Genomic DNA, 22,576 nt, shown 5'->3' with positions numbered 1-22,576 from the left:
TTTAAACTTTATTGTTAATCTATATGATTCTAAACCTAAGCAAGTAGAGCTGAGCTTATTGAACATAATTACCTATAATGAGGTAGGTATTGAGAGACTATGAGGTCATTTTGAGGTTTAAACTCATCCTCATTCGAATTAGATGGTCTTTCTGATCCTGAAAAGCTCAATTAAAACTTTTAGCATCTCTTCAAAATAAGCCACCTACTAAGAGCGATGAAGAAATAATTCTGAACAGATCTTCCAAGAAAAAATTTCAATTCATAATAGTTTTAATAATCGAGACTTGTCAACCAATTATGTGTGAAATTTTCTAGGTTCAAATATGTTGTTTTCGAATAAATCTTTGAATAATATTCACCAACATATTTTTATACTAGTCATGAATAAAACAGCTTATAAGAACATAATGTTCTCAAAAGAGCATTAACGGTTGTATTTTTGGTGGTATATGAATGCTTCAATTATATTTTCACGAGATAAATATTCTTTGAATAGATAATTGTTGAGATTTTTTCACTCTTCTCTACAAAATCATCAATGACAAGATGTTGCTCAGAAACGCAATATTGATAAAAAATGCTTGATAAATGGTTAAGAGAGTCTATATAATAATTAGGTGATTCCTCACAGTAATGGGATCCACTAAAAGCCACTCACTTGAAAATCGACTATAATTAGAAATAAATGATAGCATTTTATTGACTATTTAGAGAGAACTTCAGTTTTAGTTAGATTGCACTACGTTTATATGATCATTTTAATTATAATTAGACAGGTACCGTTTTATTACTACAGAGTGGGGCAGAGCCGTTTGACGAGTTTGGAAGGGTTATAAGTAATGAACCGTTCAACTTGGAAAACCATTCTCTAATGGATTCAATTCAGTTTGAAATATAGTTTTTATTGTTAATTTTTTGGAAATTGTATCAGTTAAATGGCGGCCATAAGCAGAAATACACTGATGTAGCGTATTTTTGAAGTTTTAGAACGTATTCTGGCACACTGTGATTGGTAAGGCTCTTCTCTGATTCGCTCCTTTAGTTCTTCCAAGGTGTGTGGGCGATCTTTGAAAACTTTATTTTTAAATTAATCTCATAGAAAAATCGCATATGCTTGAACCAGGTGAGCGTGCTGGCCATAGTTCTTTGAGAATGGCAACATCTCCGTCAATGTCACCTCCCAGCGTTATGTGACAATGCTACAAACGTTCCTGCGCCCCAAATTTGAAAAACTTGCTGAGGAACATGGCTTGGGAGAAATATGGTTTACCAGGATGAATCTACAGCCCACACAGAACGCATTTCAATGAATGTATTGAGACAAATGTTCCCAGGGCGGCTTATCTCACTAAGGGTGGACTTGATGTGGCCGGCACGCTCACCCGATTTAAGCATATGCAATCTTTTTCTATGGGGTTACCTCAAAAATAAAGTTTTCAAAGATCGCCCACACACCTTGGAAGAACTAAAGGAGCGGATCAGAGAAGAGATCCAGGCTTTACCAATCGCAGTGTGCCAAAATGCGTTCTAAAACTTCAAAAATACGCTACATCAGTATATTGCTGCTTATGGCCGCCATTTAACTGATATGATTTCCGAAAAGTTAACAATAAAAACTATACTTCAAACTTAATTGAACCCATTAAAGATTTTTAAGTTGAACGGTTAATTACTTGACCCTTCCAAACTCGTCAATCGGCTCTGCCCCACTCTGTACAAACTACCAACTCTCTAGACTAGAATCTAGAAAATTTTAGCTCACAGTAATCTACAAGAAGTATTGTATCTTTATAATGTAATAAATATGCTTGAGATGAAAGCTCAAATTTTGTATACTAGTAGAGTAACGGAAACGAAAACGTGATAAACGTAAAGTGAAGATTCATTTCTAAATAATTAAACATATTTTCAATCTTTACTTCTTCTGAAATTTATTCCTCAAATTAAACAAATTATTTTATCCATTTATATAAGTTTGATTTTAGTTAATTTCAGTTTTATATTCGAAGCAAATAAGATAAAGCAACAATCACAAAAAAAGTTAGCAGTAAGAATTCAAAAGATAAAACTATCATAGATAACTCATAAATGTACAAGTCATAATAATGAAATGATAAGTCATAAGTGATAATATTTGAATGTAAAGTCATTACCGTACTGGGAATTGATTTTTGTTTTCTAGTTCTAATCTCCCTTCACACTGTATTAAGTCTATATATAGAGGCAATATAAAGGTAAATATACTGTATAGAGGTAACAATACAGTTTTATTTTTCATGATTATAAATCAGCATAAATATAAAAATCTAATTTTGGATATAGGTCTACTGTAGATTGTTTATCAAAAAATAATGTATATATGATAATAGGAAGGAAATATTGTTTATAAATAATAATTGGAAATTTATAATCCTTTATCCACAAATTATCAGTATACCCGATCTCAAATTCAGTAAATCACCAAGAAAATAGAATAGCTGAACATGATTCTGATTCATGGTTACAGCAGGAATATTTTCAAGTGTAGTATCAAATAGAACTTTAGTGTGAGAAATTGAGTAATGGAAATGAAGAGTAGCTTATTATTATATCTACGGTACTCCTGCCATTTTATCTCTTCGAATTCGACTTAGATCTTCTCTGTCTTTCTCGAAGTATTTCCATCAATATTATAAAGAAAACAATTCTGGATGCGAAACGATTGGAAAAATACAGCCACCACTTTTTTGAACTTTTAAAACTACTTAGAAATATACATAGTGGTTGCGTTCCAAGCAATATGAGAATAATTATTATAGTTTATTACAGGAAATAGAATACCCAAGGAATTAGAGATAGGCAGAATCATGTCGAAATTATGTCAAAAGTTTGTTTATTGATCATTATATTGAAAAAATCTGTAGTTTATTTAATTCAACATAGATGGAAAAACAAGTTTTCAGATAATTTCTACAATCATGAATGAGCAAAATATAACGGAAATGCCATATATCATGAACGATAATAATTATGCATCACTAGTACGGTATCAATCTTGAGCACAGAAATTGAAACTGTGAAAGGCTTAACTATTATAATAACCAACTGGGTACTAATTTTTCTCAAATACGAAAATAGGAGGTAGTCTAATGTCTTTAGAAAGAACTTTAAATAATGAATAATTATTCTAGATTTGTCTATTGGAAAAATACATAGGCAATCAATAGATATACATAACATGCAATAAAATTATTTCTTATCACAAGAAACTAATTTGTAACTTATTCTAAATATGGTATATTTAAGTAAAACACTCAATTAAATATTGACTTATTTTAAATGCAATTCATTTATACTAAATGTGTAACGTAATTAAGTATGGATTTATACTGCATTGGTGGTTTAAAGTTTACAGCATAGAGTGATTCAATTTTTAAAGCATGAAGTTAATTGTTTAGAAAACATCGGAAGTTGAAAAATTCCTGTCATATACCGGTCTTATTGAAATATTGGAAATTCAATCAACTATATCGTATTATTCATGGATAATTTTCCAGAGAGGTGAATTTGTAGTGAACGTGATTTTAGTAGTGTGTAAATTGATTTTGGTCAGTTTTGGAAACACATGTATGAGGGAACAACTCATAGTTTTAGTACAAAATACTGACTATTGTACGATGTACACACAATCGTGCGCATATGATCGAGAAGTACCTATGATAATTGAAGACCAGTTTGGACCCTCATCTCCATACAAAGCTGCTCTATCAACTTTGATGAAATTTGAAATGTTATCTTCTCAGCAAATAATTGGAATAATTATTATTGGAGAACTCTTATTCATTCATTTTAATGATGAGTGTTTAGAAATTTTGCAATCAATGTTGAAACATGTACTTACACTCATTAACTTACATGGAAGTTGCTCTGATAATAATTAAGCTAAACAAAATACATTTTTACTGTATTTGGGAAGTTACATAAAAGTAATAGAACCGATTGATAGGTAATTAATTATTTGGGAAAAGAAGTCATTACCCAACATCTCTATATATAAGAATGTGTCATCATTATATTTAATGACATTGAATTCTCTAGACTGTTGGCAGTTTTAATAGCAGTCTAAAAGTCCAAACGGATGTTCTCAGATCGACAAATTAATTCAGATAATTTGAATATTCAGAACTACACAACAATTATATTTAAAATACAAATCTAACCATTTAATAATACTTTGTGCTATTATTCACACACAACTCGCAATCATTCCCTTCGTTTTGGCACTATCTATTGCAACAATAGATCATTTGAATAGCGACATACATTTGAAATATTTCTCAAATTATAATGCACCAATGAAATGATTTATCCCAATTATTCATTGGAAATACTCTTTTAAAAGCAGACGTAATTAGAATGTATTCAAAATTCGAATTACCGTATTAAAAAACTGAAGATGGAGTAACAGAACTGAATTGATTTTTATTTGAATGTGGGAATCAAACATACCTAAAAAATATCCCCAATTTTTTTTTAGGTTTCACAAACCTCATAATCGAAGCTTACTTGGGGACCATTAAGATTGTCCATAGTTTCATTATCCAAGAGATCCAACAACAAAATATCTATTGGAATAAATCATTCCTCGAAGCTAGTAAACTTCAATAAATTTTCATGATAAAAATTACGTCGCATTAAATTGAAAACTTCTCAACAATACAATGATATATTTATATCTATATAATTTACCAACATTATACACTTGGAGAGTTAACTATATTATAACTCTATTATATCAATATAACGATTTATAGTGATATGTAGCACACAATATAACAAACACACACTATACAACCGACAACAAACTATATAGACTATGAATATTCTAATATATCATTCTCTCAACAACTCTTCAATTGTCTGTAGTTTTTATTCAATTTTTTCAGTCCACGGTCAGACGTGATAAACGAAACGAGCTAATAACTGATATCAAACACTCGATGATTATTCAACGAACTCATCCTTGATTCTAACCAGTCGTAATCTGTTAAGATATTCGATTTCAGTCTATAAGTCAGTTATTGTCGGAGCTTGGTCATGAAGATTTCACAAATGGATGGAATCATCTTTACGATTAATAGAACTAGGAGCGATGATGGTACACTACACGATGCTGCAGATATTGAATCAGCTGGTTGTATACCTGATTTACTTGGATCTAGTGGACAAACACAAAACAAAAAAAAATGTACCAATCTGATACCGAGCATAATTTTTTTTCAGTTGGTGAACAAAAATCAGGAGAAAAGTTTGAGATAAACAATTTAAAGTGTAATCAACAATTACCGTACCAGAACAACAAGTACAGTTATTATAAGTTCACATCTGAATCTTCTGAAACGCTAGTATTATTTGGATGATAATTGTAATTTTCAATCGAAATTAGGGGATGAAATAGTAGGAGCTAAGCCTGTTTTTTCATTCCCAATCATTCTATGATTATGTATTTTTATCATTGATTGATAAATACTAATCTGAATACTGTACTATCATATCTCAGGAAAATATTGTTCTTCGGTGATCTTTTATAAGTTATTCATTGAAAAGTAAAAAATAGAAGAAAGTACTGACAAAAATAGAACACAGTAGCCTAACTGGAAAATAAATGAAATCAAAAATAAATGACTAATTTTTATGACAAACTGTGAATATTCAATCCAGGTGCAAAACTGAGAGCAAATCAATCCAAGTTCTAATCAGGATTGGAGATCATTCGTCAACATAATTCCTTTGGATTTTCATAGTGAGAAGACTTAAACTTCACTAAGAAGTTATTATAACACTATTTACGGTGCCGTACTAAAAGTTAAAAATAAAATTTTCTTGAAAAAATTTAAAAAATCAAGTAGCTTATCATTTGTTAGAGTATTCACTCCTCCGAGCTAACTAGTGAACCAGTGCATAATAAATCATTTATTTGTGTAAAAAATTTAACCGCAAGGTACATATTTTCCTTGCGTTTATGACAACACACCCGTTCACAGCAAAAATTACACATACGGTAAAGAATTCTGAAAAATTGTCTTAATATTCTAAAATGAAGAGGACATTATAGATAAGTTATGAATAGAAACAGTAGATTATCGTGTTATTGTTGGGATATTTAAAATTCAGCCATATTATAAATGAGCCTACTTTTGTGATGTGATTGTGATAACAACGAGACACACTCCAAGAAAAAAGAATCCTTATGAGGATGGTTAAGAAAGAAAAGTAATCACCTTAGAAGTTCAAGATATTTGATTATAACAATGAGATAATTGTGACAGAAGAAGTAGGAGATGAAGGATTAGACATTAGTTGGATGTTCGTAGTTATAATATTGGGGAAAATGAGAGAAGAACATAGATTACAGAGATGAACATGGTAGTGTAACAAACACTTATCTTAATATCAGTTCAATCCAGTGAAATTTTGGATTCCAATGACTTTGGAGAGCCTCTTTCTAATACTACTTCAGAATCCTTATGTTCTATTCTCATTATTGTCAAGTGATATTATAGATTCTAAGGACTCCTACATACAAATATTTCTTACAAAGTTCCACTTCCAATCCAGATCGTTCCATATTGATTGTTTCAATAATTTGCAAGGTTGTTCGTTGAAAGGATATTACTTTGCCTCCCTCTAATCCTCGTAAAGCAGCCACTCAAGATATGGATTGGCACAACAGAATATACTGGGAGTTCAGCTGAGTACAAATGAAATCTAATCCAAGATACCATAATATTCATTGTAGGACGTAGGCGTATCATGATCTGCATCACATTGAAGCAAATAGGGTTACTGTATATGGTTGAATATTTATTTCTACAATAGTGAAAACAAGTTACTATATGCTTCGAAATTTTATTCACAGAATTTTGATTAGTGGAAATTATTTTAAATTCGAAAAGTATAAAATATAGGAGAATGCACTGACAATGAAATGAAACACACTGGAAAATAAATTGATTGAAATAGACCCCATGCAAAAGGAACCTACAGTACTTTACATTGGAAAGGATTCTTGCTTTGCACTAAGCAGAAGAATCATACAAGAGAATCTGTAAGATTTAGCGGAAAATTCAAAACAAATATAATAGTTGAAAAATAAGAAAACTGAGGCACACAAAATGATTCTCTACAAGGAGTTCAATTTATTGCTTTTTGTAGCTTCGAATACAGCAAAATAGACTGAACTACCTTACTTCTGATATTGAGAGTTTATTAGATGAAATTTGATAACGTTGAATGAATGATTAATAACAATATTGAAATGCTATTATCAAGGATTATGAAATTTCCTCAAGTTATTGTATCTCGAAGACTTTATGTACTTCAAGATGATAGAAATCGACAAATCCGTAATTCAAGCTACGGTTTATTATTTTTTTTAATCCTTCAACAAAACAAAATTATAATTCAAAACAAAAAAAAAACAAAAACATAATAATCATAAAATGTAAATATGCATTATTACATTGTGAAAATGCTCAAGTAAATCAGAGTAGAATTTTCGAATGTGATTGGAATAACTAACAACTTCGTTTCAACAAATTTATTAAATTCGGAAGGGTAATAATGTATGTAATCTAAAGAAAGCTACTTGATGCCATGAATTGATTTACTGAGGTAAGGTCATGAAATAATCTAAGATTTATATCTTACAAATAGGAAAGAATCTTCCAAATAAGAAAAAGTGGCTTGGGAAAGCCGAAACTAGTTGTACTTGTGTTTTATATAAAGAAGATTTTAAAACAAAAGGGTACTATAGACTTATTTTTTATTAATTAACAAATCAAGTAGCCTTATTGAAATACTCTATTAGGAAAGAATCATTTTGTGCAATTCCAAACTAAAAATACGAACTTAGATGCACGATCTGATTGACACACGTTTCAACTAGTTACTGAGATAACTACACTGTCTGGTACAATCGCTAATTACTCCCAAACGTCACTCAACAATCAACTTATATACCAACACAGGTGATAAGCTCTCAAATGAATTATTTAACCCCATGCTTAGCAAGAGATAGAAGGAGGAGGCATCACTTACCTCTGGCTGTTCTGACAATGTCTTCGTTGGGTGTGCTGAATCCAATCTGGTTGTGGGCTCTCAGTTCGATTTTGTAGTAAGTGTCAGGTGTGAGGTTGACCAGTTCCAGCCAGGAGACCTCGTTGGTTCGGTGCTCCACGGTTCTGCATTCATTTTCGCTCAGTGCCTCCCATTGGTCTTCTTCGTTTCTTTGTACCTTCACAGATACCGTATTAAATATTGAAATTGAATTGGATGCTAATCCTACCGTAAATCACATTACATATTATTGGATTCATTATTATTTATAACATAGTTCAAATTTGGACCTGTATTTTATTTTAGTTCAATTTATTGTAAATGATGTTTTGATTTATCCTTTAGTAGATTTATCCTCTATAGAGCTACTATAATATAGAATCTATGATATAGTAGCGTAACTGTCGAACCGTACATTTGTTTTTAATGAATTTATACTAATAATGGACCCTTTTATTTGTTTACATGCAATTCAAGAATAAAAAAAAATTAATGAAATAGGTAGTATTTTAATGATCAAATGAGAATAGATCCAAGAAGAGTGATTCCGAGTAACATACTTTAGAAGCTTTGCAAAAAAATGAGGAAATTAGTGAAGAATTGGAAAGTCGCACATAACCTGCTTTATTTGGACGATTTATTTTATGAAATTGAGATGAATAGAAGTTTTGGATTGTAGTCTGTTTTTTGTCCTCAAGTTGATTGTAAATGATAAATAAATAAATGTTCTTTGAAATTCAAAAGAACAACAAATATTAACGGATACAGAAAAAAATGTTATTTGAAATTCAAAAGAACAAGTTAATAGATACAGCCTATAAATAAGATATGTGTAGGTATTGCAAGACTTATCAGAAATTTTGATAAAATAGAGACTGATTCCAATTATTTACCTACTTCATAAAAATAGGAGATGGTTTATGGATTGGATCAGTTTGATTTCAGGTAGCTTTTCAATGAATGAAGCTCTGCCTAATAACTTTCATCGAATTTAGAAGAGTAACAAATAAGTATTTACATTGAACTACTGATAACTACTATTGAACAAAGTCCATCCAATTCCTATAATTCAAACCAGTTTAATAAAAATCAATAGGCCTACAATAATATTAGTTGGAGGCAATTTTCCTCCAGAACTGATTAATCGTCCACTGAAAGCCATTCTGGATGTATTTCCCAATATTAATTACATTCACCTCAACAATGATTTAGGTTCAAGTTTATTGGAAAAAACGTTATTAATTCTTACATGGAAAGAATTATTATTATTATTATTATTATTATTATTACATTCCTTATCACAACATCAAATTAATGATTGGGAGAGAATCAACAGGATAAACCCAAAACTGTTCCTCTCCCTAATTTTGATAAAAAAAGTCCAAATGAGGATATGAAAACACTTTTATAAAGATCACAAAAATTTACAGTCCAAATATACATTATACTAAAAATTTTGTATCTCGGTTGATCAGAAAGATGAAACAAATTATTATTACACTTGAAAATGCCTTGAGGCCAGACCATATAAAGAGTTTTTTCAAGCGCTTTCAGAAGGCGTTTTTGAAGTCGGCAGGGGAGGAAGCTCTCCGATTGGGTTAGTGCGCCTGAATAGAACGCCTGAACAATTCAATTAAAATCAATCATTCAGAATCACAAAACTTGTCAAAAATTACCATAGGCTTAATCCCAAAACGGTTCCAATTCCAATTTATACAACGCTTGAAAAAAGGCTTACCTGTGATCTGGCCCACAATTATTACAGTGCGGTACTTACAGCGCAGTATTTGACCTCGAAATGATCGATAACTTCTCCATTGTCGGCAGGAATTTTCCATCTGAGTTCGATGCGATCGCCGAAAGGCGACTGGATGATACCTTCGTTGTCGATGTTGTAAGTGTGCAGGAATTTGGGCTCCTCGGGCGAGGATCGCTTGGGCATGGTGTATTTGAAGTCAGCGCCCCAGTTGCCGATTCCCACTTCGTTCACTGCTGCGAACCGGAAGTCGTAGGGCGTTTGTGGCGATAGACCCTCAAGAATGTATTTGGCGTTCTGGGTTCTCGATGACTCTGTGAACAGGATACAATAGATCATTTCATTGATGTTTTGCTTGACAAAACACTTGATTATATAACTCTATCAAAGATAGACTTAAATTTCTCAGTTAACAATTTGCTAAGAAATAACAGACGTATCTTCAAGACTTCAATTGAGCATATTAGTTAGGTACTTTAATTGAAACAAAATTAGAATAGAACATATACGAGATACAAATAGACGTGAAAACTAGATGATAACTGTTGAAGAGTTACCTGAATTCCAGAGTGTGAACAATTCATCTCAATTGAAAATTCAACAATCTTCTAAATAAAGTCCAGTAGAAACTTCATTACAGATGAATTGGTTTAATAAGGGAAACATATACTCGAATTATTTGGACTTATGTTCTGGAATATCATAAAAAATAGTATTTTTCTTCTATTCTAATACAAAACGTAATTGACTCGAATATATGAGCTCAGGCACGATTAAGATGTATGAGAGGAGCTCCTGCACAAAATACAAAACTTCAACAATTTTTTCAAAATATTATCAATAGATAATGATGTAAAAAGAGGAAAATAAGCTCCAAATTGCATTGTCTTATGAAAATAAGCTCACACTGGATTATTTCTATTCATTAATTTTTATAGAAATAGTTAGGCGTACTAGGCCTTTTCAAACTTTTTTAGATGAACACTACTAGTTTCAGCACTCATGTCATTTCAGAAATTCAAAAAAGAGTAGGCTACTAGTTATTTCTATAACAATTCAAGTAGCCCTATTACTTTATTAGTTCTAATACTTTATTAGAAAATATTTTCACTATTCAATTCTCTATGATGAGGTATATCTATTCGATTGATCATATTATTATCTTTAGGTATTATTGAAAGCAGGAGAAGTCATCAATTTTTGAGAAGCATAAACTGGATTCGGATTCATTGACTTACCATATGACCAAGTTTTGTTGAAAGCTTCCGACCATGGCTTTCTCTGTTCCTTGAATTGCACAACGATTGCTTTGATAGGAAGACCACCCACATCACTTGGACCAATCAGGAAGATGGAGAGTGTCGTAGCTGTCAAATAAATGATGTCATTGAATATTACTGATTGAATTTCCAAAGATGATCTTATTACATGTAAGAGACAAGAGTAACATTGTAATAACTTCAACTATTGACAATTAGGAGATTATTAATTATTAATAATAGAACTAATCATCAACCATTTAACGATCAACATTCATGGAGTAATACTCAAGAACAAAAATCACTGATGAATTAATCTTGAATGGATTATAGTCATTATGCCTTTTTGATAAGAAAAGAAGTACCATAGTGATTTGGGTAATGTGCAGATATCATAATAGTACACAAAAAAGTCGACATCTGAGGCTCAACTCACACTTACGCGACTCAGGTCGAGAAGAGACTCGACTCTAGTCTAGAGCATGTGTTTCCAAATGGTGACACTCAGACCAGTCGATTCTAGTCTCCGCGACGTCACCATTTGAAAACACATGCTCTCGACAGAGTCGAGTCTCTTCTCGACCTGAGTCGTGTAAGTGTGAGTTGAGCCTGAATGTACTGTATAGATCGAATATTCTAGGAAAAATCACGTAATATTCTCGATGAACTCACGATTTTTCTCTGATGATTCTTACAATCAAATGACTCGTACATAGGTGATGTGGTAAAGGAAGACAAAAATCAATACAAATGGAATGATAATTGAGATGGTGTAGCAATTAACAGACTAATGTTGAAACCTCCACGCCTCAAGATTACATACTATCTTCATAGCATTACAAAGCATAACATTACGTACATTGAGATGAATTCAGGAAGGAAAGAGGTTTTGGGATAGCACCTATTTTTATCTCCAATATTGTAATTTTTTCGACCAAATAAATGACAATTTCAAAAAAATCAATATTGATGTATGGCTCAGGGAATTTCCTCTTACGAGAAGAAACCAACTCGCCTGAAATACCATTATTTATGTATATTATTAGACTAGATTATAAATTTCAGACTTGCATTATAAATCATAGACTTAATTAAAAAATAGAGTTTAATAGTTAAAAATAGACTTAAATTAATTATATACTTATTATAAATTTTAGACTTAGATTATAAATTTCATTAACATTTTCAATCTCAAACAATTTCCAATTTTGATCGAAACCCAGATTACCTGTAGCAACGTCCAGTTTGGCTTGAAGAATGTTGCCTGGCACCCTTGCCTCCTGCAGTCTGATCGTGTGATAGGCCGTTCCATGCGTGTTCGTTGCCACACACTTGTATAGACCATAGTATTTGGCATCTGTCGGTGTAACCTGTAATATATATCAATTGAGATTGTAAGAATCAAGAATACAATAAATGAGATATGAATGTAGAGTTATAATCATGGAAAACCAACAGTGATTTCCAAATATCTTAAAAAGTGATTTTTTGAAATTGTTGAATCATAAGACCAAACACTTTTCAATACTGTATCCAAAGAAAAATTTCAATATAGCCTACACAGATGGTAAAAAGAGTTGATTCAGATAGATCTGTTTCATTCAATTTTTATTGTTTCAATTCAATTCTAAGCTGCACGGAGTAACTTGTACCCTGCTTTCTGTTTCTGTTCTGAGAAACGACTAGGCTATTTTTCTACACTTGAGAATGTGATGAGCTTGACAAGATTGATGAACATGATCCAGTCATGACGAATCCGAATTATTCATGTCTTGTAAAAAAGTGTACTAGTTTATTCAATCATAAATTCAGTTTCCTCAATCATACTATTTTTTGTATGACAAAAACTTCAGCGTATGTAAATTATTCGTGTCTTGTAAAAATGAGTGTACTAGTTTATTCAATCATAAATTCAGTTTCCTCAATCACACTATTTTTTGTATGACAAAAACTTCAGCGTAAAAGAGAACCACTGACCAGCAAACTACTCTGCGGTCCATTTCCGTATTTGTGGAAGTGCGGCCAGTTCTCGAGCTCCTGTTCATTGAGCTTCCAGCGGATGGTGGCGTTGGGGATGGCCTCTGCGAGGCAGGTGAGGTTGATGGGTCGCTTCGACCAGGACCAGGCCTCCTTCATGGGTGTGTGCGCGAACGAGGGTGCGTACTCGACGTTCAGATGACCGTTGCGACGGGCCGCGCCTCCCTTGTTCTCGGCTATGCACTCGTACAGATCGTCGTCCGTCGTGTTCAGCGGCGAGATGATCAGTGTTCCGGTCGTCTCGCGTTTCGCCTCGTCGTAGCGCTGTTCGACCACGATCCGGTCGTCCCATTGCTGGGCGCCGGCTACAAACGGCTTGTCCAGGCCGAATTTCCTACAAAAAGCCCAATAAGTATCAAATAAAGACCGAATTTCCTACAAAAAAACCAATAAGAAAAAAAGAAACTAAATTAAAAATTTCTTTACTTGGCGGAGTTAGGACTCTTTACCACTCTAGCTCAAATGGACTTTACTTTCAAGCCCTCAAGTTGTATAGTAATAAGTATCATAGTGTTTATTTATTTAATCATTCAGAATTACACAACTTACAGAAAAGTACCACAGGCTTATAGGCCCAAAACGGTTCCAATTCTAATTTATACAAAAGTCCAAATGTAGCTAGGTTATGTGTCACTTCAAAATTCATCAATTACACACTCAATTTACAATTCAAAACACACAAAAATCATTTTTAAATAAAAAAAAATACTTCCAAATTAAATAAAATCAATCACACGTAAATTAGTATCGTAGTTTATAGAGATGAGAAAGTTCGTAGATAGTAATATAAATGAAAAGTTTCGATAATTTCTTGATAGGTTTATTCATTTATTCATTGTTACCTTTTTTGTTTAGGGCTACTTTTATTTACATAAAAATTAAAAATCAAAGTACCCTTCATACATATTACTTTCATTTTTCACTACATGTTTCAACTTTCAATTCATCCCACTTGAAAATGAGTCACTGTAAAAATGACATAGCTAATGTGAAGTGAGTTCTCTTTATATAAACTTCAAAGTTGAACAAGTTGTGAAAAGTAAAAATATATTCGGATGAAAGGGTACTTGGATTTTTAATTTTTATGTCACTCATTCATTACCGGTATTATATGAAAATATCAATAGGTATCATTTCATAGAAAAAGAGATAGGAAGATTGATTTCTTCATTTGTGTATTCATTTAAACATTTATTTTATATCTTATAACAAATATTTGATTTTGTTTTTGCTGATATGATGCCCAGATAAGACTCAAGGGCATTAGTGGAAGATTACATGACGAATTTTCATCATTCACTTTTTAATGTGGATTACAATATACTGTGTACTGGCTTATACAAGAATAAATACTTGGAGTTGAATAATATTATATTATTACTGAATTTCAGGCATTTTGAATTGAATTTATTACAATAATACAATATAACTTACTATACAACAGATTACAAAACGGGATATAGTACCGCTCCAGTATGTCACATGTAAACTACAATGTTGACTATGTTTACAAAGTAGAATTAGGATAAAAAATTACATCACAATACATGAGCTATCTATATAAATGATATGAACTGTAATCGAGTTATTACCAACCTGAACGTGACAGAGGGTAGCGGATAACCAGAAGCACGACATTCCAGCTTTGCTTCTTTGCCAGTTGGTATGGAGATGTTTCTGATCTCGTAGACGACGGGCTTGACGATCACGAGCAGATTGACCGGCCTGGTGATGAAACCAGCTGCATTGCGAGCTTCACAAATGTATTCGCCACTGTCCTCTTTTCTCAGATTGGTGATTGTCAGTGCGCCTGTGTAATAAAAACAAATGCATTAATAAATGATTTCAAGAATTGCCTTAGAAAGGCTCGCTTTAGCAAACTAGATTTAGAGCTAGTTTAATAAAACGTATCATTCACTAAACGACAGTTTGTTCCAACTACTTTGGATCTTTTACCACTCACGCTCTGGCTGGTTAGTCAAATATCCCCACTCACGTTCTAAATAAAAGTGGATCATCTCTGATTATCACCAACGCACAAGCCTAAAGCTCATGTGTGCATCACCCTCAGCAAAAAACAAAAAAAAAACAAAAAAACAGAAGTAATGTTGCATTGTGTAACAACTGAAAGTAGTATCTCAAATTTGTTTAATAAATCAGTAGTTTTGACCATATTTGAACGTTTTCATTCAAAGCAAATCAATGAGAAACAAACATATCAATCAAGGATAGAAAATAGTTCACTTACAATGTAAAAATAATTGAAAAAGGATGTGATTGGGTCTAACTTAGAAAACTTTGCAATAATGGAAAATTGAATATTATTTTATAATAGATATAATAAATCCTTTTATATTAGGCGAGCAATTTCTGTATTTTTATATCTGGTTATATATATTTATATGTGGTTATTTATGTTCAACGAATCTCGAAAACGGCTCTAACGATTTTCACGAAATTCGGAACATAGTAGGTTTATGATATAAAAATTCGATTGCACTAGGTCTCATCCCTGGGAAAACTAGCTGAAGGACATTAAAGGTTAATTCATCCTTTGAAAAACAGATGATAATTCCGTCGTCTGTCGATAACAGAAGATGCGTGTGCCTGTGTGGGAGATCAGCTGTGTAATCAATTAGCTTACCGTATCTCGCGAGGAATCTAGAAATTTTGACTCGATCAAAATAATCTGACATGAGATGGTATACCATACTATTCAAAGTTAATAATTATTTTACAGTTCTAAGTGATTAGTGGGTGTTATTTTGTTATTCAATTTGGATTGTAAACAATCTAAATTAGAACTTTTATGTTTTCAAATATTTGAACTGAAAATTTGACCTGAATTCAAGTGTATGAAACATAACCTACTTTTTGGAATATTTAGGCTATAGTGTATAAATTAAAATTCAGGGAAAAAACAGTTCTGGGCTGTGCCTGTTAGTCCTTCCCCAATCATTTTAAAGAATTGAGTTCTGTTTATCAATAAATAAATAACGAGCGAAGCTCGGTGCCCTGATATTAAATATAATAAATTGAATATATTGTAATACAACAAATCTATGAGGTTGAATGGGGTAATAGCATAGCCAGCTCTAATACAAGGCCCCGGCCTACGATATTGCAACGTCGCAGCGTAGGCCTAGAATCTAATACATGATTGGTGAAAAATATCAGCTGGTATTTTTTAAAATCTTTTCTACCAATCATGTATTAGATTCTAGGCCTACGCTGCGACGTTGCAATATCGTAGGCCGGGGCCTTGAATTAGAGGTGGCTATGGTAATAGTGAACATTAGACCATCTGAAAATATTTGAGACAGAATGTAGGGTTGATCAAATTTGCAATAATGATTTTAGATTACATTACATCTGAATTCAAGAGAGAAATAGCACAAGATATCTTTCCCGATTTTTTGCTTTTTTGTAGAAATAAAAATAATAATAAATGATTAAATAATGTAATACTATAATTTTTGTTTTAATATTATGAATACAAGTATCACCTTTGAGTTGATTGACAGAGAATCTGTCACCAACGTTGGAGAGGTCCTGTTTGGTGTTGGATTTGATCCAAGTGTAGGTTGGTTCCGGTTTTCCAGATGCATGACAATCGATGTTCACTGTTTCTCCTTCGATCACTTCCTTCCTTATCAATTCGGTGCTTTCGAATGTCGGCAACGTGAGTACCTGTCAAACAAAAGAAAAGTATAGTTAAAAATCTAAAGAATCTAGAGTTTGACTTGTCAGTATTAATAAATTTATAATATCCCAAAATATCTAGGCCCGTATTCGTAATAGCAGAATGACGAATTTTTCAAGTTTACATCTTATAAGCAAGTTCACTGTAACATATTAGTAAATGCGACCATAGCTTGTTTAATTTTAATTAGTAAAACTTGGGTGTTGGGGCATACTAGCCGTAGTAGAATATGGGAAGATAAGGTTTTTGTCCAGGCTGAGTATTTTAACATCAACAGTATTGAATTGAATACTGTAATAAGAAATTAAATTCAATTGGAGATGATGTCTTGAGCATGGAAACCACGAGTTTTGTAAGAATAAAACCTTTTTCAGTACACAACTTATTTTGTTTTCATCTACAATATATACTATCATTGTTTGCTATTCGTTTTAAATTAGTGTTGTTTTAAATTTTCAGTGACGTTATCTTGCAATACCCTTAGTTAGTTAGGGTATTGTTTGTCAACTATATTTGTGATTTAATTTGTAGTGTATTACGATTGCATTATGATATGATATATTGATTGTGAAATTATTGTATTATGATACTTTATTTGTGATTCAGTTATAATAAAGAATTATGATTGTATGATGATATTGTATCTAATTATGAAGTATTATGATCGTAGTATTGTGGTCTAATTGTAGCGAAGGGGGGAGGGGGGTTTCAGGTTACAACTCCTCCCCCCTAGCCAGAAAAAGATGCCCAAAAATTTCTAGATAACCCCCACCCCTCTCATCGAATTCCACGTCTATAAGAGGCTCAAAATTATTGAATAAACCCCTGCTATTTCAAAATCCTGGCTACGCTACTGCCACTAACCATCTGTAAAAGATGTGTTTGGATTTGTCAAGTTGTTAAACATCATGAAATTATTTATTATCTACCATCTTGAGGTTCATAGTGCTCTCAGCAACTGCAACAGCAACTGCACAGCAACTTTTGGTTCAATTGAATACCAACATTTGTATCGATTATTTCCTTCAAAAGCGAGCTGGCAGTAAATTCAATTATACAAGCGAATACCTGAACTCCTCACCCCTCGTTCAACATGGTAGTTTGGAGTGCCTCATCTCTCAGGCTATTCCTGTTTCTAGTAGCGTAGTGAAGAAATGTGTCGCCAGGACTACTAACCTATGTAATTTTTTTCAATGATTGTTCCATAAGTGTAAAGGTTTGAACCTACTCACCTCAACCTTGATGCTCCTGAACTCAATTTCGCCAGTGTCGACGACCGAGGCACGACACTTGTAGTAGCCGTCATCTGCCTCGGTCACCTGCCTGATGAGCATGCCGTCGGCTTCGATGACGTAGTGCTCGTTGGTGGTGATCGGCTCGTCGTTCTTCATCCAGTTGACGACGGGCGACGGGTTGGCAGTCACGCGGCACTTGATCTTGAAGTCCTTGTTCACAATCGCGTTCTGCTCGGTCGGCGCGTCTTCCCACGTGATGCTCACTGTCAAACACACATTCAACACATTGAAAATCAAATTCAAACTCTCTATTTGACAAGATAAGCATATAGTATAGAATATCTAGTATATATATTATAATATGCAATAGAGTATACAATACAACTACAATATCTTGATTCATGAATACAGATGGAAACAAACATTTATGGCGATGAAGAGGAAAGGAATGGAGATGCAAAGGAATACAGATGGGAAGATATAAAAAAGAAAATTAAGAGGAAAGAAGTGAAGATGGAAAAATACAGAAGTTGCAGATGAAGGTGGAAATAAATACAGATTGAGATGGAGATGAAAATAAATAAAAATGTAGATGAGTTGGGAAGAAATATAGGAAGATGAAAAGAAATTGATTGATTAATTGCCTTTATTAGGGTAGAGTTAGGACTCCTGGTCCTCTCTGCCACACAACCCTAAGATAAAGATAGAGATAAAGAGAGTTGGGAATGGATATAATATTCCAATTATTCATATGCCAGCATGGACAATAATTTTTGAACAATAGCGCTAATCGAATTTCGAACACAGAAACAAACATTAATCGCAGAAGTCATGAATAAAACATGAATTGCATAAATTAATACATGATACAAAACTGTACTGCTAATTGAATTTCTAGGATACTACGTATGCATGTCGTCGAGGAAGTTGTGCCTTGTGCAACATTTAGCCTGTAGTCCATAGACTTTCGTTAACATAGTATTTTTCCATCGCAGTTTGGACTGTACTCGTTTTTATCGAAAAATATAATGAACCATTTCTAAAGCATAAAATCATACATTAGTGTAATTATACATACTTTTCAAATTTCCATGATCTTTGAACCTCCATTTATGATTATGCTGATGACACTAGAGCTTCTATGATAATTACTGCCATAAATTATCATTATATATATTATCGAACTGATACTCGTTGTGCCAACTACACGGTATTCATTTCAATCCAACAAACAATTTTCAAAGTAACTCATATTATCCAACAAAGAATTTTCATAGTAACTCATAGACCTATATTGAAATCTGAGAAAACAAAATTATCTCACCAAACGTTTCCAACTTGACAGATTTGGTCAATTTCTGCGATTTTGCATAAACTCCTGAACAAGTGTAGTTTCCTGAGCCTTCCTCTTTCATTTGTGGGATGATGAGAGCCAGCTTGTTGTCTGCCCATCTTTCTGTTGTCATCGGCATTATCATTCTGCTCCTGTTAACAAATACACAATTATTTTACAAAATTATATCAGAATAGAGTCAAAAGATAACTCAAAATTATGATGAAAATTGAATAAATTATCGATATAACAGGAATTATCAGATCAATCAATGAATAGAAATAATTCCAAACATTGAAGAAAAACCAATTAACTCTGGAGATCAGAATTATTGAATTTTTAACCTGAAAAATGAATTAAAACAATGATTTTATCGTATCTTACAGTGGAATAATAAATGGAAATTTCAATTCTATTCAGATTAGAGATTTTAAATATCAAGATTGCACAGCAATGATTTTCTAGATTGGACAGTGGAAATGTAATATAGGTAAGTGTCAATAAATTATCAAGACAAGAAAAAAATATTCGGAATTATGAATGATGATTAATAAGATTTGAGCATTGAGTAATATCAGAGAGAAATCAGTACTTATCTCTGTAATTATCCAGTTTCATAAACTATATTTCAATCGGTCAGTGATATGATTCCGAAGGAATACGAACAAATTCTAAAGTCGGAATAAAAACTTTGGGAGTTTATTTCAGTGATGAATTCAATTTTTTATAATAACAAGTTAGGAAAAATGCATAGCATTCTCAAGTTTAGAAGCCTAAGATATAATACCGTTACATGATAGGTTTTTCTGAACAATTTCATTTTTCAAAATATAGTTACATTCACGATTTAAAAAAATACATTCTTGTAAAACCATGGTCAAGCCATCTAGTTTTTTCTATAACATTTCTGAGATTCAGACATTTATTGTGTCAATCATGCATTCGTTAGTTATTAAAATAAAATGCCAGATTGATATTCTTATAGGGAATATGTATGAATGTTCAGTACGGAATCATGAAAAGTAGCTATGCATGATGAAAATTGAAATATTGTTTCAATCGTTGGAAATCAAACCTACATTTGACTGTTGATAACTTGGTTGAAAGGGTCCCTCCATTCGAATTCTGTCAAGAGATGGTATTCGCCACCTTCCAAGTTGCAGGTTAGGAGTAACGTTTTCCCGACCGCTTTCTTCTGAACATTTTCCGATGGCTTGATGACAAGTTCGACGGCATTTGTCAACGATATGAAGCACAGTCCTGCAACACAACACAAATTGAAAATATTAGTATCGAAGGTTTAATTTCCAATAATAGAGAATAAAAAGAAACTTACAATCATGAATGAAGACAGAAAATTTGGTTTAGTAATTTTTCCTTTGAATATCCAATCGGTCTACAAATACAAATCCGTACGAAGTCTTAGAACCATTTCTTCAAATAAAATCTCATACCATTCACTAGTATCACCAACTTATGATTTCGGCCTTTCTTTTCTTTCTTCGATTTTTTTCTTACAGCTCACTTACTCACTTACTCCTATTCATAATAAAAAAGTTAGGTAATGTATCACTATTACACTTTGAGTAATGTATTTGATTACTCATCATTAATACTCATAAGAATACCTACATCACCGCAGTTTTATTCATGAATTTTGACATGGAAAGAATGTCATGTATTTTTTGGAAAATATTTCCCAGTTATGGCAATTCATGAAATTTTCGCCTTCACTTTGAAAATTATCGTTATCAGAGACAAAACGAAAAATATACATAGTGATTCCTTTATTAGATTGAAATAAACTCATTTTTAAAATTTCAAACAAACACTCAGTTATTTTTTGAGAGTTCAAAGGGACTTGTTATTTTCTCTTGTCTTGTTTCTCTTTCAATTCAATTTTCCCAATTAAGTTTTGTTTCTTACCACAAAAGAAGAAATAATATAAAAGTTTTTATGAACAGCATAAAAGCATGACCAATATAATAATGCAATTTTCGTTAGTCTATTCAATCCATTGTTGAGAGTTTCATGTGTAAAATCAACAAACAGCTTGACATTTAGCTATTTAGATGAATTGAAATTTGTTTGTTTCGGGACAGAACAGAGCGCGACCCACCTAGCGAGGATCTACATAGAAATGCCATCTGTGAAGTTTGACTCATTGTTGAAGCGGCGCTTGTGTTCCAAATCTATTCACCCTGATAGAATATTATTGTTGTGCTGTTGCTTGTGCCGGGGCATGTGCGTGCGTGTGATTGCCTTATCAGACTGGTCCAGTCAGGCGTTCATTGTTTTGACTTCCATTGTCAGCATCACCAGTTGCTATCCACCTGTCTGTCTGTCTGTCATACTCGCTTCTCAGTTCATATCACTCCATCCACCTCTTCATCTTCTTCTCCAACTCCTTGTTTTCTCTCAATGTTTTTCTCGAATTTGACCTCCTAATTTTTTTCTCGAACTCGATCATCTAATTTTTCCTCGAACTCTGTCGACTACCTACTCCTTTTCTTCTTCTTCCAATTTTTTATTCCTCTTCCTCCCACATCAATCCTTTTATCCCCTCTCATACTAGTACTTCCTCTACCTTTTCCTTCTTGTACTACAATTCTTCCTCTTCCAACCTCCTCCTTCACGACCTCCTCCAACTACTACTGCTCCTCCTCCTCTCACCTTCTACTCCTACTCTTTTCCCTTCCTTTTCTACTCCATCAACCTTCTCCTTTGACTCCTCTTCACCTTCTCCTCCTCCATCTACCTCCTACTCTTCCTCCTACCTTCAAATCTTCCTCCTCCTCCTCCTCGCTGCTCCAAATCGTCCTCCCTTTTCGAACCCACTCTTTCTTATGAACCTCCCCCCTCATACTTCAACTACTTATTTTCCATAAATAATGATAAAATTTTTTGAATAAGAACTGAAATTTTGGAATTTTTCCATAATTGAAAAAACAATTTTATTTTTGTCACTTCCACATTAGACACACTACAGCTGAAGATGTGTTGGTTTTAACACGAAACTGCAGGCCTCTGTACAAGTCTAATAAAATTAATGTAGATGTGACAAAAAACTATGTTTTTTCAATTACTTATTTCTGCTTTCTTATTCATTCTTCCTTCTTAATTCCTCCTTATTCATTCGCATTCATTCATTCAC

At 32.8% G+C, this 22,576-nt stretch overlaps 1 protein-coding gene across 3 annotated transcripts in view; it reads right to left on the bottom strand.

Moving 5' to 3' along the window:
• LOC111048008 (fasciclin-2) overlaps window positions 1-22,576 on the bottom strand; it is a 283,669-nt gene that overhangs the window by 12,638 nt on the left and 248,455 nt on the right. For 2 of the 3 annotated variants that reach the window (XM_039437906.1, XM_039437907.1), the window contains exons 2-11: window positions 20,502-20,682; window positions 19,414-19,574; window positions 18,087-18,352; window positions 16,658-16,841; window positions 14,748-14,961; window positions 13,092-13,485; window positions 12,343-12,484; window positions 11,094-11,222; window positions 9,877-10,169; window positions 8,082-8,277 (exon numbers count right to left, since the gene is read on the bottom strand). In XM_039437906.1, the coding sequence (XP_039293840.1) occupies window positions 8,082-8,277; window positions 9,877-10,169; window positions 11,094-11,222; window positions 12,343-12,484; window positions 13,092-13,485; window positions 14,748-14,961; window positions 16,658-16,841; window positions 18,087-18,352; window positions 19,414-19,574; window positions 20,502-20,682 (2,160 nt within the window). Of the gene's footprint in view, window positions 1-2,857; window positions 5,200-8,081; window positions 8,278-9,876; window positions 10,170-11,093; window positions 11,223-12,342; window positions 12,485-13,091; window positions 13,486-14,747; window positions 14,962-16,657; window positions 16,842-18,086; window positions 18,353-19,413; window positions 19,575-20,501; window positions 20,683-22,576 lie in introns of those variants that run through there. The other variant, XM_039437908.1, reaches the window with a different exon arrangement.

Source organism: Nilaparvata lugens, chromosome 11, assembly GCF_014356525.2.
Source record: "Nilaparvata lugens isolate BPH chromosome 11, ASM1435652v1, whole genome shotgun sequence".
Classification (NCBI taxonomy): domain Eukaryota; kingdom Metazoa; phylum Arthropoda; class Insecta; order Hemiptera; family Delphacidae; genus Nilaparvata; species Nilaparvata lugens.
This window is presented reverse-complemented; position numbering and strand designations above follow the sequence as displayed.